This window comes from Nanorana parkeri, unplaced genomic scaffold (assembly GCF_000935625.1).
Source record: "Nanorana parkeri isolate BGI_ZX_2015 unplaced genomic scaffold, ASM93562v1 scaffold1240, whole genome shotgun sequence".
Taxonomy (NCBI): domain Eukaryota; kingdom Metazoa; phylum Chordata; class Amphibia; order Anura; family Dicroglossidae; genus Nanorana; species Nanorana parkeri.
In genome coordinates, this window is record NW_017307508.1 from 440,684 (window position 1) to 457,565 (window position 16,882).

At 41.6% G+C, this 16,882-nt stretch overlaps 1 protein-coding gene across 1 annotated transcript in view; it reads left to right on the plus strand.

The window, feature by feature from the left end:
• Window positions 1–200: 200 nt before the first annotated feature.
• The window catches only part of LOC108797180 (GREB1-like protein), a gene marked incomplete at its 3' end in the record, with an annotated part of 78,307 nt that continues 61,625 nt past the window's right edge, over window positions 201–16,882 (plus strand). The window contains exon 1 of the mRNA XM_018568754.1: window positions 201–352. Within this exon, the coding sequence (XP_018424256.1) occupies window positions 201–352 (152 nt within the window). The remainder of the gene's footprint in view (window positions 353–16,882) is intronic.

Sequence of the window (16,882 nt, forward strand, 5' to 3'; positions counted from 1 at the left end):
GTCGTATAAAGTTTTTTTTTTTTATAAATCATCAGTATTCGGGTCTAAGTGCAGGGTTGGCATCTCTGATCTAAGGCTTATATGCACTATTACAAATCTCACCGTTGAAGCCATGATGATCATAGTAGAAGAACTTGTATTATTTACTGTAACTGTGTATCAGGAAGGGATTTACATGCTTTATCTGTTTATGACTTAAAATGTGTGTGAGTTCTGGGAAAACAGAGCTTCTGGTTTGTCAGGTGTGGATTGCTACAGATAAGAAAACACATTCCAGGGCTGACAAAGCTTGTGATCAAAACATTGCCATAGATGACCCTTTTGTCCTGGTATACGAGCGCAGAGTTCAAGGGTGAGAGCTGCATTGTAACTGTTCTTAGGATTAGGGGTCATACACTCTACTCGCCCTGAGTTTACATTTTACAGCATCAGCCTTATTTCATCCATCTCACTTTCTTTTCACTACAAAGGGGTTCCCACAATTCCAACCCTGGTATATATTTACGATTCTGTGTAGTGTTATGCTGACTATTTAAGTTGGCACAGCTATTCTTTCCAACACTTTTTGCATGAACTTTAGAATTTTAAAGTTTTCTTTCCTACTTTGCTAAGGAAATAGATTGTGTTTCAAAACATATAACTACAACACAGATTTATATATATCACTGTGCATTATAAATAGATAGATAGATAGATAGATAGATAGATAGATAGATAGATAGATAGATAGATATACAGTATATACAGTCATGGACAAAAATATTGGCACTCCTGCATTTCTATCAGGTAATGCACCACTTCACGCAGAAAAGTGTTGCAATTACAAATGTTTAGGCATTCTCATGTTTATTTATTTTGTTTGTATTGGTATCACACAAAAAAGTGGAGAAAAAAAAGCCAAATCTGACACATTCCACGCAAAACTCCAAAAATGGACTGGACAAAATTATTAGCACCATCAATTAATATTTGGTAGCACAACCCTTGGAAATAATAACTGAAATCAATCTCTTCCTGTAACCATGTTTCTTAGATGTTCTATGGGATTTAGATCTGGACTCATTGCTGGCCAGTCCAGTACTCTCCAGCGCTTTGTCTGAAACCCTTTTTGGGTCAGGAGATGAGCAGGAACAATGCTTGCCTTCTCCTATGGACGAACTGGTATGAGAGCTTCCTACCAAAAGTGAGCTCTCAGACACGTTCACTCATCTTAAACAGTCCCTGAAGGCGGACATTTTGCCCCTGAGGGGTGAAGTCACTCACCTGCTTCACCGAAGGACAATGAAAGCCGCCTGGACTCACGCTCAGTCAATCACTGCCTTACAAGCTCAATTTCACTCAGCATGCAAACCCAGGGAGCCTTATCTTACCGATTTAGAGGACCAGGAATATCGGAAACGCAGGAACAATCTCCGTGTTCGCGGCCTTCCGGAAGCAATGACAGATCTTGATTTAGCAAACACCTTCAGAGGCCTCTTTAACCACTTCCCGGCCGGCCATTGTAAAAAAACGGCCGGCCAGGAGCTCTCTAGATCTGAGTGGGCGTCTTTAGACGTCCGCTCAGCCACGCCCCCTCATGCCCCCCCATGTCCAGCAGCGCGCGCGAGCGGGAAATGCCCGTTATTTGAAAACAGGCAGCGATGCCCGTTAATATACTAGTGATCCGCCGGCTACAGAGCCGGCGGATCGCTTGTATGAGGTCCCGTGATGTGCGATTCCCAACAATTTCAATAATTTTTCCTTAACATAGTAAAAAATAAAATCCCCAGTGGTGATTAAATACCACCAAAATAAAGCTCTATCTGTCCCCAAAAAATGGTATAAAATTCATTTCAGTACAGCGTTGCATGACGGAATAAACGTCAGTCAAAGTACTGCAGCGCTGAATACTGAAAAATGGCCTGGACAGGAAGGGGGTGCAAACACCTGGTCTTGAAGTGGTTAATACTATCATGCCACATTCCTCCCATTTATAGTTTATAGCTCTCTTGAGCTATTACTGGTTAGATACCTTGTGCCCTGTTTTTTGTCCATTGGAATACCTTGAAGATCCCGTCACTAAAAGAATGGTTCAACAAAATAGAACACTTTCGTCTGATGGAGGAATCGACATTCGCCAAATGCGATTAAACTGCAAAATATGAACTTGTCTGGCAGCCCTGGATTACATTCAAACAAACCTCCCAATATGTCCAAGTCATATCATAATTTTCAGTTAATAGAATCACTGTATTATCAGAGTTATTGCTAGGGATGCACAGATACTTTTCGAGTACCAGTGCAGATACTTGGCATTTTCATGAGAACTACCAGGGCTGCAGCGGTTGCTGCTGGGACCTGGCTCTGGTGCTCCACCACTGTCCTGAAATCATTAGTCTGTATTGTTTTAGAAAAACTGTCACATGACAATAAACAAAAATGTATCAGTACTCGTACTTGTAAGTACTCGGCAAGTACCAGTACTCGTACTCGCAAAACTGGTATCTGTGCATCCCTTTATTTATATTTATAAAAACAAAATCGTACATTAAAACAGAGATGCACAAATCCCAGGAGCTACGTGTGCTCCTTACAAATCACAGCTGCCACCTAACTTTTGAAATTTTCTCTAGTGTAGTCTTGGAGCTCAAAGGTATCGGTACATGTACTCGCACTTGTACCGAGTACTGTACTTGGTATCTGTGCAACCCTAGTTATTGACAATACTTGTATCACTTTGAGTTATAATTGATGAGTATTATACATGAAGAACACTTGTGGCCTTAGATTACTGGATGCCCGTGCCCACATCTGTCCATTCTTCTATCTATCTTCACCTTCTCTTCTCACCTTCCATTCTACTTTCTCCTCCCTCCCCATCTCCGTATTCTTGATTTCTTTTTAGGCTTAGAGTATTCCTTCTTTTTTTTTTTACACTTTTCACTGGTATTCCGTTGTTATTGTGTTACGTTACTAGATGCTGAATTTGTGCCTTCTGTTTGTAATGATTCCTTTTTTTAAAACCTTAATAAACTTGAAATATAAAAAAAACTCACTTTTTATTGCATCTCATTGGAACGAAAAGTAAAGCCCAAACCACAGTGCCTTGCTTCGCGATACCATTCATTTTAAATGAAACTACAACACCCTGTTATAGAAGGCCATACAAACAGAAGAAAAGCTGTCCATGCACTGGATTCCGCTTGGATCATTTATTGAAGCTAGTACCACATCACTGGTCATCTCTATGACTACGCCTGTGATTGGGTAAAATGCGTCAGCCAAAGGGGGTGGACCTTGGGCGGTACACCAGTGATATGGTACACGCTTCAATAAAGTATACCAGCAGAATCCGGTGTGCAGCCAACTTTTCTTCTGTTTGTATGGGCTCATATTAAAGTGAGGATGTGTTCCCAGTGGCAAGCACCTGGCTCATCCCTTTCCAGAGCAGTGGAGGAGCAGTGTTTTTTTTTGTGTGTTCTCCCTGCACACTGTTACGGAAGGCAGAAATGCACCTGCACTGCAAGAAAACAATTCACAAGCTGTGCATTGCGCTGTGTTACAAAAAAGGTCAGGTCCGGTTGTCCATACAGTTAGGTTGGCTTCAAAATTATGCAAATGAAGCGCAACTAATGCTTTGAAATACACTGTGTTAATGTAGGTGTATGAACGTAGGAGTGCAAATGTTGTGCATAGTGTGAATGAGCAAGGATTTTTTTAATGTAACGTGTTAGCTAGACCATCAACTCCAAGGAGCTGGTAATTAGTGACGGAGCTAATCGATTATTCTATTTCTGTTTCTTTAAAACATGTTTATGTAATGTGAAGTGCAAGCTGCTAAAATGCTTCAATATAACTTGAAAAATGCAGAAATACAATTTATTGACATGATTAATTATTCAAGAGAACCACTTGCATATGGAAGCAGAATTGGATACTTGTGTAATTACATTATTTCAGTCTATTATTAAATAGTTATGGGTGATAGAGTACCCAGGTTTTGCTAGGATTTATGATTTACTGAAAGGACAAATATTTCTTCATAAAGATAGCAGTTGTCCTTCCTTATTCTTTGTGAACTAGTGTTAAAAGGCTTCACAGTCCAGCTGCTGTACCAGATGCCTATACTGGCACTATACTGACACTGATGAACTGAGCAAGTATTCTGTGCTCTTTGTATGCATCGCAAGGTTTAAAGTCATGTTTTCTAGGTGATGAATATAATGCAGGTTGCAGCACACAGCTTCAAGTTCTGATCCTTTATTAAATATCAGATAAGCAATTCACATAAGCCTGCTACTGAGTTTCAGCCACACAAAGCCTTAGTCACATGGCTAAGGCCATGTGTGATTGAAATGGGTTAGAAGGTTTATGATGTGAACTGTTCACCTGATATTTAATAAAGGATCATAATTTGAAGCTGTGTGCTGGAACCTGCGTTATATTTATTGTTACTACTGGTGCAGACGGAACCTTTTCTGAGCATTGGCAATTCCCAGTTTGTGCAAAATATAGGGTTACAGGTTGAGCAGGTTTCCTATACTCTGCATGCTCATAAAAAAATCATCTTACATTCATTAGTTAAACAAACATATTTTGATTTTACTTACAATTATTTTTCCACTTACTGGTCCTCTTGGGCATTGGTGATGTAATCTGTGCCCAAGCATTGCATTCTGGGAAGGTTACATCAGCAGAGCATTGCTGGGAAATCTCATCTGTAATCTCACAACATCTCAGGGAAAGACATTTTCCTCCCCTGAGATGATGTGCATGGTCACATTTTCTAGTCACATGCAGGGCCAGATTTACTCTCCCTGCCGCCCCAAGGCCAGGTTCCACAATACGCCCCCCTACTTTTTTATAGTTGTTATCTTATTATTGTTTATTTTTTATAATTATTTTCTTATTTTTTACTTTTTAATCACCTTTTTATTTTTTTATTTAACTGGGAAATCTGGGCCTGGTCACATGTGTCAAAGTTCCAGGAAGTAAAGGGAGATATTTTAATGTGCCCTTAGTAAAAATGGCCACTATGGGAAGATTGGGGAGAAAAAGAAAAATATGGTATGCAAGGGATAAATCATTAGCAGCAGGCCCCTCTGTTTGCGATTGTAAAGCCTGCTGGCTGCTCTACAATAGAAGCGATTCTGGAGGCTCAGCTGCTGCCAGATCGCTTCTACGGGTCGGTAAAGTCCCATAGGCATCATTGCTCCCACCTCCTGAAGTGAAGTTATTTAAAATGGAAAGGTGAAACTAGGGGTCATTTGGACCCCCGGGGTCACCTTAAGAGGACCAGTCACCACCGATATGCTATCACATGGGAGGCTTGTAAGCCCCCCTATGTGATAGCAATTAAAGTAAATGTAAAAAAAACAGTTTAAAAAATAATATTAAATAAAATAAATGTAAAAATAATAAAAAAAATGTTTTTACATCTACAGCAGCATGAGCACGCACATATTTACAAAAACACGTTGTGTGCTCCTACGTGCGGTAACGACGATCACGCTACACATGTTGGGTATTGCCGCGTGCCAGAGTGAGAGCAATAATTCTAGGGCCAATATTTATGCGTATCTCTAAACTATTTACCTTTTAAAGTGTCGTCTGTGGACTTTTTGGAGTACTGAATTTTGTCGCCGTTTCACAGATGCACACAATTTCTAACCTGGGCATGTTGGGTATTTATTTATTTGTTGTAACCTCATCTTTTATTTTACACACAAAAAAAAATGGTATTATATTGTGTTTTGGGGCACTAAGTTTAAATTTTGGGGTTTGATAAAGAGTTGCGCTAATATTGTGCAACATAAAACTTTGCAACTGCTACCATTTTATTCTACAGGACCTTGGCTTTTATAAAATATAAAATGTTTGAGGGTTTTAATTAATTTTAAGGCCTGAAATGTGGATTATAACTTGTGCAGAAAAACTTTTAAAAAAAGGACATAGGCAGCGAAAGGGTCCTTATGGGGTTAAAGTGTGCTGGGAAATGTTTGTATTGTGCCTGTTGATATTTTGTATGTAGATTTACCTGTATCCCCAGCAGATGTAGAAGCACAGCTAGCCACTATGGAGAACATCTACAAATATGTACATGAATAACAATCCTACAAATATGGAGCAGCAGTCCCAAGGAACATTACAGATCACCCAGACTGTGTGCTGCCCTTTGCGGCCACAAGGTGGCGCTCTTCTATAGATTTCTGCAGCTGATGTGACTCAACTGGAAGGCAAATCCAGAAAAGTGGAATAACATCCAGAAAACTGGATCATGGAAAATAAAACAATATAAACAAAAACTGTCGATTTAAACAAAATCAGACGTGTACAAAGAAGCCTGAACTTTACCTCAGATTCAACAGTAACTTGAAATGAGTGAACATGCTTTATGTGCCAGCAAACGTTTACAATGTTAGGATAATGTGAGCTCAGCTGTGTGTCACAGGTCGTTCCATCAAGAGTCTGCTGATCCCCCCCCCCAATGTACAGGGGACCCCGATGTATAGGATCACAGCGGAGTTGACAAATCGTGAACGGTGGGACAGATGCTTTAAGAAGTTCCCCTCCTCCCCAGCCCCGCCCCCACCTGGACAGTAGCGAGCTCCCTGACTCGGTGGCGTGTGGACGCTGCACATCGTGCCTGGCAGGGGGATCCCCGGACCCGAATACACGGCACACGGACAGACTGATCGGACAAGCAGTACTCAGATTGTACAGATCTAAGAGCTATCGTAGAGCCCTGGAACCCGTGTCTGATCCCTAGCAGGTAACCTGGTGCTCTCCGACCACCGCAGACCGTCCGTGATCATGGCTATGGATGGCCATGTACCCTACACTCAGCCCGATTCCATCATCTGCATCCTCCCACGAATGATGTGTACATAGCTTTATATACCTTTCATGGCTTTAAATGACAGTGCTGCTCTTGTGATCTAATATGAACATCTATTAGTAGTAGCAGCAGCAAGTGGTATGTTTATCTGTGTTTATGTCAGGTAGGTAGGTTCCAGATATTTTGGCAACTTGTGTTTTTTGATATCTCTGCCTGGATGACGATTGAAGTGCATTGCCACTTGGAAGCACCAGGTGATGGTCTTATCTTGTGCAGAAAGAACATATACTTTTTGGCTGTTAGAATGTTATCAAAATTGAATTTTGTTTATTGTAGCAAGTTGTGTATAGTGTAGTAAGGTTTGCATGTTGGGTTGTAGCAAGGTTTGCATGTTGGGTTGTAGCAAGGTTTGCATGTTGGGTTGTAGCAAGGTTTGCATGTTGGGTTGTAGCAAGGTTTGCATGTTGGGTTGTAGCAAGGTTTGTATAGTGTAGCAAGGTTTGTATAGTGTAGCAAGGTTTGTATAGTGTAGCAAGGTTTGTATAGTGTAGCAAGGTTTGCGTGTTGGGTTGTAGCAAGGTTTGCGTGTTGGGTTGTAGCAAGGTTTGTGTTTACAACCTATCCTGGATTTGCTCTGTACTATGATGGCTTTATTATGCTTTACTTGGGCAAATTGCAGCTAATTATCACCACTTAGACAGGCTTGTAAGTTTGGAATTATGACTTTATTGCTCACTATCCTTAGCAGTTTTGCCATTAATGATGCTTATTTGTTGCCTGATAGTGCAGTTAAAAGGTAAGATTTACTCTGCTTTGTGTAGCGATGAAGCTAACCACACACATTACAATCCTCCTTATGTCTTATAAGATCCATTCCACCTGAAACATAAAAACCTCGTACTGTGTTAGTTGTTGTAAAAATTGTAAAATGACTTCCTATGCTTTGAGACCTGAGTGTACAATCTGGCTGGCTGCTGTAGAGAACACCCCATGGAAGTGTACAATCACACTGCCATACAAGTTTAGATCTAATGATAAGATGGCAGTCTCTGGCAGGCGTGTGTCAACTCTTTACCTGACTCATATTGATCCCTAAAGAGAGCAGAGCTGGCCTAATAATCACAAGCTGGGAAGCAGGAGCTGTTATTGAACTGGTTTTGTGCAGCCTTATCCCGTTTATTTGACTGGATTCTGTGCTCCCCTCCCGGATCTAAAATCTTGACTCCTTCACCTGCTGATTTACTCTTGATAGGTGAGCGAGGATCTGCAGCCTGCAATGTTATAAGGCTTGGATTAGTCTTGGATTGAATGCCCCCTTATGTGATGAATGGGGTTTTGATGGAGTATCACTTTCATTGAAAAGGATAATAAGATTTAAATAATTGGTAATCTTCTCAAATACCTTCCAAGGACAGTTTGCTGCAGGGCCGAGCTGATTGTTATACTGTCTCTCCCAAAAACCACCGCAGACCGTCCGTGATCATGGCTATGGATGGCCATGTACCCTACACTCAGCCCGATTCCATCATCTGCCTCCTCCCACGAATGATGTGTACATAGCTTTATATACCTTTCATGGCTTTAAATGACAGTGCTGCTCTTGTGATCTAATATGAACATCTATTAGTAGTAGCAGCAGCAAGTGGTATGTTTATCTGTGTTTATGTCAGGTAGGTAGGTTCCAGATATTTTGGCAACTTGTGTTTTTTGATATCTCTGCCTGGATGACGATTGAAGTGCATTGCCACTTGGAAGCACCAGGTGATGGTCTTATCTTGTGCAGAAAGAACATATACTTTTTGGCTGTTAGAATGTTATCAAAATTGAATTTTGTTTATTGTAGCAAGTTGTGTATAGTGTAGTAAGGTTTGCATGTTGGGTTGTAGCAAGGTTTGCATTTTGGGTTGTAGCAAGGTTTGTATAGTGTAGCAAGGTTTGTATAGTGTAGCAAGGTTTGTATAGTGTAGCAAGGTTTGTATAGTGTAGCAAGGTTTGCGTGTTGGGTTGTAGCAAGGTTTGCGTGTTGGGTTGTAGCAAGGTTTGTGTTTACAACCTATCCTGGATTTGCTCTGTACTATGATGGCTTTATTATGCTTTACTTGGGCAAATTGCAGCTAATTATCACCACTTAGACAGGCTTGTAAGTTTGGAATTATGACTTTATTGCTCACTATCCTTAGCAGTTTTGCCATTAATGATGCTTATTTGTTGCCTGATAGTGCAGTTAAAAGGTAAGATTTACTCTGCTTTGTGTAGCGATGAAGCTAACCACACACATTACAATCCTCCTTATGTCTTATAAGATCCATTCCACCTGAAACATAAAAACCTCGTACTGTGTTAGTTGTTGTAAAAATTGTAAAATGACTTCCTATGCTTTGAGACCTGAGTGTACAATCTGGCTGGCTGCTGTAGAGAACACCCCATGGAAGTGTACAATCACACTGCCATACAAGTTTAGATCTAATGATAAGATGGCAGTCTCTGGCAGGCGTGTGTCAACTCTTTACCTGACTCATATTGATCCCTAAAGAGAGCAGAGCTGGCCTAATAATCACAAGCTGGGAAGCAGGAGCTGTTATTGAACTGGTTTTGTGCAGCCTTATCCCGTTTATTTGACTGGATTCTGTGCTCCCCTCCCGGATCTAAAATCTTGACTCCTTCACCTGCTGATTTACTCTTGATAGGTGAGCGAGGATCTGCAGCCTGCAATGTTATAAGGCTTGGATTAGTCTTGGATTGAATGCCCCCTTATGTGATGAATGGGGTTTTGATGGAGTATCACTTTCATTGAAAAGGATAATAAGATTTAAATAATTGGTAATCTTCTCAAATACCTTCCAAGGACAGTTTGCTGCAGGGCCGAGCTGATTGTTATACTGTCTCTCCCAAAATGGCTTCTAGGTTTGTTTGTTGTTTTGCATTGGATAAATAACAAAATGTTGACTGAGAATGATAAAAGAAAAAAGACATAGGGACCCTGATTTACTAAAGGAATTGATCATGTTCCCTTTGGAAGGAAATTTTCAGCTTTGTGAATGTGGTGAAAGTTAACTTTGCAAAGAATACCTTTTAGTGTGCAAGAAAAACAGAATAAAAAAATCTTGTACATCGTTGGTTGATCGAAGTCAGCAGAGCTTCACCTCATTCTCTAAGCCAGCCTTGCTCAACCAGGGTGCCATAACACTGGTGTGCCTCAAAATTTTGTGGTAGCGAGACTGTGGTGTGAAGGTCTACTGATGCAAAGAGTGTCTCTGATATGGGGGTATCTTGATTTGAAGGGGGAAACCGACTTTTTTGTGGTTCCCCCTTTAAATCTGACAGACTGGGGTGCCTCAATATTATGCAAGTTTTTAAAGGGTGCCGTGACTGAAAAAGGTTGAGAAATGCTGCTCTAAGCTAAGAGGAGTTTCCCTTGAAAACATGTAATTTGCTGTACTCCTTTAGTAAATCAGGGTTGGAATTGGTTATGCACATATAGAGGGATATCAATGTGCTTTGGGCTGCTGCTGAAAGTAAGGGTCTTTTAAGGGACACATTTCAGGTGTCCTTTAAAGCTGGGGTTCCTTGGGATCTTTGGCCTCATATTAAGGCCTGGTTCACACTGAACGTATTGTCGCAGCTGATTCAGCACGACAAAAAGCTTCCCCCCAAAAAATCCCATTCATTGTTAGGGCCCCTGTTCACATCTGAGCGGTGTGTCGCAATAAGCAAAACACCTGTTGCTGGAAAAAGTACATGAGCTGCTTTTTGGCAGATTACAGCTCATTTTCTCCCCATAGTCAATAGGAAACACTTGAAAATTGGTTTTGCACGTTTTTACACGCGTTTGCTCACGCTTTTGCCATTGCCATCAATGTGTCACAATCTGCTCATAAAACAACGCTACTTAATGTACACAGGCAAAAACGTGCAGCGAATAAAGGACTGTTCTATGCGCTGTTGCATAGGTGTGAATGAGTTCTAAGGCTTTGTTTGTACAGGCGACCAGTGGGGTGGTAAAAACGGGCGGCTTATCCGTGTTTGTACTGCTGACAATTCAGCACTGCAGCCAAACAGTACTGTACGCATGGCTGTGATGCTTTGTAGCACATCAAAAATTAGACAGCACTTCGCTTTCCGTTGCTATCTGGCTAATGCAACCATTTATGTGAATGGGACCGCGCTGCATACACTGAATGGGTAGGTCCATGTAATATCCCATCTTGAGGTAAGTAGGCCGTATTGCCTCCTTAATGCCTGGAAGCTGCTGCTCTACTGCCATCTGAAAAGTGATCGTGGTGGGTGATTAAGTCCTCCACTTGTGTTGAAGGCCTTATGAACCAAAACAAAAGGGCTTGTCATTGTATTGTGTACTCTGCCATACAAGTTTGTCTTTGTTGATACTATGTAGTTGTGTTTTTTTTGAGAAAGTTTAGGCAAAACATTCTGCTGGTGTTTATTTTAGCTGTATTTAGCAGCTATTATGAAACAACGTCCAGCTTTTTTTTTTGTCCAAATGACTCGTTTAGATATTGCTGTTCCCTTCAGTACAGATTGTTACTTTGTGTGTCGATTTCATGCACGGTAACATGTTCTGAAGGTTGTGGTTAATGAAGTTCATTAGATAAAAAAAGTTCATTTATCGTCATCTTCAGTTGGATTTACGATTACTGATAGGACAGTAAAAGTAGATCCTAGTGAGATGGGTCTTTTATATAAAGTAGTTGATCTTTTTTGGTTTAGTCTAAATGCTACATTGTCATAAATATTGGCATTCCAGTATTTTGGCCTGACTTCAAAATATAAGTGTTCTGGAACCTGCAGAAGTTTGCTTATCAATGTGTTTCGAAGGAGTGTGTCAGCATCTGGATGGAAAGTGCCATAGATATGAGGGCAGTCCCTCATGCAGGCACAGAAATCTGACAGCTCTTCAATAAATACCAATGCATGGTTTAGCAGAGCCTTCTTGTTTATGTTTCTGCAGTGTGTGTGTGTGTGTGTGTGTTTTTGTCTTAACCTTTATGATTGGAACATGGAATGCAAGAGTGCAGTCATCTGGTGGACCAATGAACATAAGATTGTCATCTTGTCAGGTCATGCCGTGGGCACAATAAGGTTGTATGTTTGTCTATTCTGATTAGTCTGTAGTGTCCGGTGTGGAGCGTGTGTTTTTTGACATACTTTGAGGTACCAAAACTGATAACAGTCACCTATAAAGCCATCCACAACTCCGCCCCCGGATATATCTCAGACCTTGTCTCAAAGTGTCACCCAAACCGTCCCCTCCGCTCATCCATTGACCTCCTGCTTTCCAGCTCCCTTGTCCACTCCTCCCATACTCGCCTCAAGGACTTCTCTAGAGTCTCTCCCATCCTCTGGAACTCTTTACCCCAACCTGTCCGTCTATCTCCCACCTTGACTACCTTTAGGCGTTCCCTAAAGACTCATCTCTTCAGGGAAGCCTATCCCACCTCGACCTAACCACTGAACCTTCACATTCTCAAATAATTCATTCCCACAGCTACCACAGCTACCTCCTCATGTATCACTTCCCCCTCCCTTTCAGATTGTAAGCTCTCAGGGGCAGGACCCTCCTTACCATCTTGTCTTGATTTGTACTGTAACTGTAATGTCTTCCTTATATTGTAAAGCGCTGCACAAACTATTGGCGCTATATAAATACTATGTAATAATAATAATAATAATATGTAAGGTTCTGGTAAATGTCCAAGTTCAACTATAGCTAAATTGTTTTTGGATCGAGCGGGAAGGGTTAAAATCCCTATCGGGTTCAATTTTGCAGTCTTTGTCCTGCTGAGGAAAGATTCCTTTACTTCCTGTCTTGGAGACCCAACACGATGGGAGAGGAGTTCTCATCTAAGACAGTTGTCCCTATATCACTTGTTCCTATTGTAAGTTTTCCCCTCTCCTCTTACTCTCATGACAACTTTAAAATTAAGATTTCCCCTCATTTTCCATCTCAGTGGCAATGGTCACCAAGACAGATAGCGTGGGAAATCTCCTCAGTGGGGACAACAATTGAAACTTGGTGGGGAGTCGAACTGTTGCCCTATCTATCCAAACCAAAACAGATGCTGCCTCTATATGCTCTTTAAAGTATATTTAAAGGAGAACTATGAGGTGATTGAAAATCACTCATCCTCATAGTTCGGGCTGACGTGTGACAATTAAACTGTCACACGTCGGCTCAATAGATCGGGAAGTGAGCAAGCACATGCTGTCGCTCGCTCACTTCTTGATCATCTCCCTCAGAGAGGCGTGACTGTCAGTCACGCCTCTCTGCAGGGATCCACCCCGCTCCGATACTCCATCGCTGACTGGGGTAACGGACGGGGGAGGGGGCGGGCACAGCTGGCTCTGCCTCTATATAGTCAGAGCCAGCTGTCACTCACGCAGCTGGGGGGGATCTCGACTGTAATGTCGTGATCCGTCCCAGCTGCGGCGGTCTCAGTATACTGCGAGCTGTAGCTGAGCTTTGGGTCACGGGGGGACGCTAGTATATGTCTTTCTGTGACCCTTAAGAGAACTATGGGGAAAAACACTTAACCTATAGTTCTCTTTTAAACCTAAAGTATATTTAAACCAAATCCATACAATCTACAGCCTGCAAGTGACTATTTTACATGAATTATGCAGGTATGATCCACTGTGGTCACCATCAGGGAACCAGCCTAAGAAATGCCTTACAACTATCACTGGATTGTATGCATTAAAGAGGAACGTTATCCATATCTTTGAAATGAAAACAAAGACACCTTTACAAATGTTTAGTCATGGCAATCTACTAACAGATACTTCTAGATAATTGCAGGCCTTTTATTCTTTGCAAACCTTATATTACTTTTCCTCTCCATTCTTCTCATAGTGGCCAATTTATTTTTATTTTTTTCTAATGGCAGATTAATATATCTCCCTTTACTACCTTAAACTCTGGCAGATGTGACTAGGACATGTGACCATGCACATCATCTCAGGGGAGGAAAATGCCTTTCCCTGAGATTTCGTGAGATTACAGATAAGATGTCCTAGCAATTCTCTGCTGATGTAACCTTCCTAGGATGCAATGCTTGGGCACATTTCTTCACTAGTGCCAAAGAGAAAAACAATAATTGTAAATAAAACAAAATGTTTATTCAACGAATATAAGATTTCATATCAGTATGCAGAGCTGCATGGTGAGGTGATTTTTAGTGAAATGGGATAAAGGTCCACTTTAAGTGGCTGCAAAGAGGCTACAAGGGATCAGCAGTGGGGATGAGCTCAGGTTTGGACACAACCAAGTCTGCACCTGAGCTCCTAACATGGAAGGAAGCTCGTACCGTGCCACCCAATCTGTTGGAGGTGGGCAATTTCCTTCCTGCAGTATGATGCAAGCAAAGAGACAAGATGCAGTGATGTAATTGAACTTGTATGGCTACATGCCTATTTTTGGTGCATTTCATTTACCTAATATGGCTATGTGGTCATGAAAGGTCAATGAAGTCAGGACAAGGATCCCGTCCCTTTGTTTACATGCCGCTAAAGGGCGGCAATGGCCCCCAGCTGTTTGGGTGGAGCTCTCCATGGCAATTCCTTGTCCTGAGGAGCTCAGGGTCAGAACGTATTTGGTCCGAACCTGAGCTCCTCCCTAATCAGCAGCACAGGATGAAACAAAGTGAAGATAAGCATTTTAACAAAGGGAACTGTTTAGTGCTTTAGCAAACTGCACTTTACTTCCAAGGTCTGAACATCTGCTGGGTCTATTACAAAAGGGGTCTCAATCTACGTGTTGGATGGGTAGTGTATTTTATATCGTGCAGCTTGCAACCAGTGGAGTGGTGAGATACATCCATATGCATGAAAGTGTGGTCAGATTTTTTGTCATAATCGGACTGTCCTCTTGTCTGCTTGTTTGCTGGCTGTCCTCTGATAATGCATCCGCTTGTTCCAGGTCAATGACTCACTAGGTAGTAAGACAAGGATAAAGATGAGTGATAGCCTATGTATCTTAAAAAAAAAGCACAGTGCCAGCACCTGTATTTCTATTCATTCATGCCTTCATTAGAAAATGAATGAAAGCAGTTTTTTTCTTTTTTTATCCTCGTCACTCCCCAGCAGGAGTCCATATTGAGGAGGAAATCTTTTTTTTCTCAGCGGGTGCCCCTTCTCCTGGTTCACTTCTGCCCACAGTAGTCTGCTTTTGGAAGAAGGAGAGAGCAGAATCCTCCCTCCTGGAACAGTTGTCTCCCATGCTTTGCTTGAGGATTGATGCCACCTTCACTCCTGTCAAATCAGACAACCGGAGAATGGAGCACCGGCAAATTCACAGCACTCCGCCACATGAAAACAACCTGCCCAGTACAGCTGCCCCTCTTATCCCCCCTCATCCTGGCCCATTTCCATGATATACTCAGATCGAAATGCCTAAGTTTGTGAAAGATTTAGTTTAAAGTGTATTTTTACTTTTGCAGTCAAATTTGATAAAATCCCAATATGTTAATTTTCAAAAATATATTTCTCACCGTCTAGATATTTCTTTGCCTAAGGCATCTGTGCAGATTCCAGGTTACACTGAGCAGTTGGAAAGTAGGGGGACAAGCTGAGGGACATAGTTTTTTCTTATCAACATACAATGCTTTTAAGTCTTTAATCCTTTGTTAGGAGAGTCATTGTTCACCTCTAGTTTACAACTGATCATATTCTGCCAGCACAGTACAGACGGGCTTAATTAGAGTAAACATAACTTCTCACGGCCCCTTCTTGAGCATTAGGGGGGAGCTTTGGGTAGGATTTTTAAGTAAGTAATAAGCACTTGAAAATTTACACCGCAATTTAAAAAAATAATTTTACAACCTATAAGTATACATTAACCTATGCTATGTGTATGGGAATAAGTAACAAATATAAAGTTAGTGTTAACTCAATATGGCTGCAAAAGTGCGAAAAAATGAAGCCAAACATTTATTTTTGGACAGTATAAGGCAGGGGTGCCCATGAGGCAGATCGTGATCTACCAGTAGCTCTCAAAGCTAATGCTGGTAGATCACAATGGTTGTGAACGGCAGCTCCTTTGTTCCATTTTGGTATATTTATTTAGCTGTGCACACATGATTACCTATTAGCCTGAGTCTGCTGGGCCAAGCTCCCTGACACCTTTCTGGAGGATACTGGTGGATGAAGCGCTATGTATTACATCAAAGAATATTAGTTTACACAGCCCGTTGCACTACACTGTTAGCAAAATACAGCAAGGTGAGCCAGGAGGGGTTGGGGAGAGACAGCCAGGGGAGAGAGCAAGGATAGACAGCCAGGGGAGAGAGCAAGGAGAGACAGTCAGGAAAGAGAGAGGAGAGACAGCCAGGAGAGAGAGCAATGAGAGACAGCCAAGAGAGGGAAGAGAGACAGTCGAGAGAAAACGAGGAATGACAGCCAGGAGAGAGAGAGAGAGAGAGAGAGAGAGCAAGGAGAGACCGCCAGGAGAAAGAGAGAGAATGAGGGAGATTTTTTTTCGTTGGTAAATCTCATGTAGCTCGTCATTTGAAAAGTAGATCTTAACACAAAAATTGTGGGCACCCCTGGTATAGGGCACCCCTGGTATAGGGAATGGTTAAAACCCCTGTCAGGATTTTTGCTATTTGTGTCCCCTTGGGGAGCTTTCTCTTGACCTGCTCTGAACAAATTCAGAGGTGAGAGGAATATTTTTTGTAAAGCAAGGGAAATCCACCCCTTCCTTAGCTGCATCTCTATTTTTGTTCTGTCGACTACTCAGTTTGGATCTCCCTATCAGTCCCTGACGCCACTGGTCATAGAACAAGAGAGGGAGCGAACCTCCCTAGCAAAGAAATGGACAGGCCAAAAAAAATGTACTCTCTCCACAGTGCATTGGACAGTGCATTTTTTGTCAAGTTATTATATCATACCCAGTTTTTCATATATAAGATTTTGTGTTCTGTGATCGCTCAAATAAAGCCGGCACCAACCTCCCAATTTTCTTTTCTTATAAATTGTGCAAATTACTAGGACTTTAAAGGTACCAGGGTAGTCACACAACCATGTAAGCTGTTAAAAATACATCAATATTTA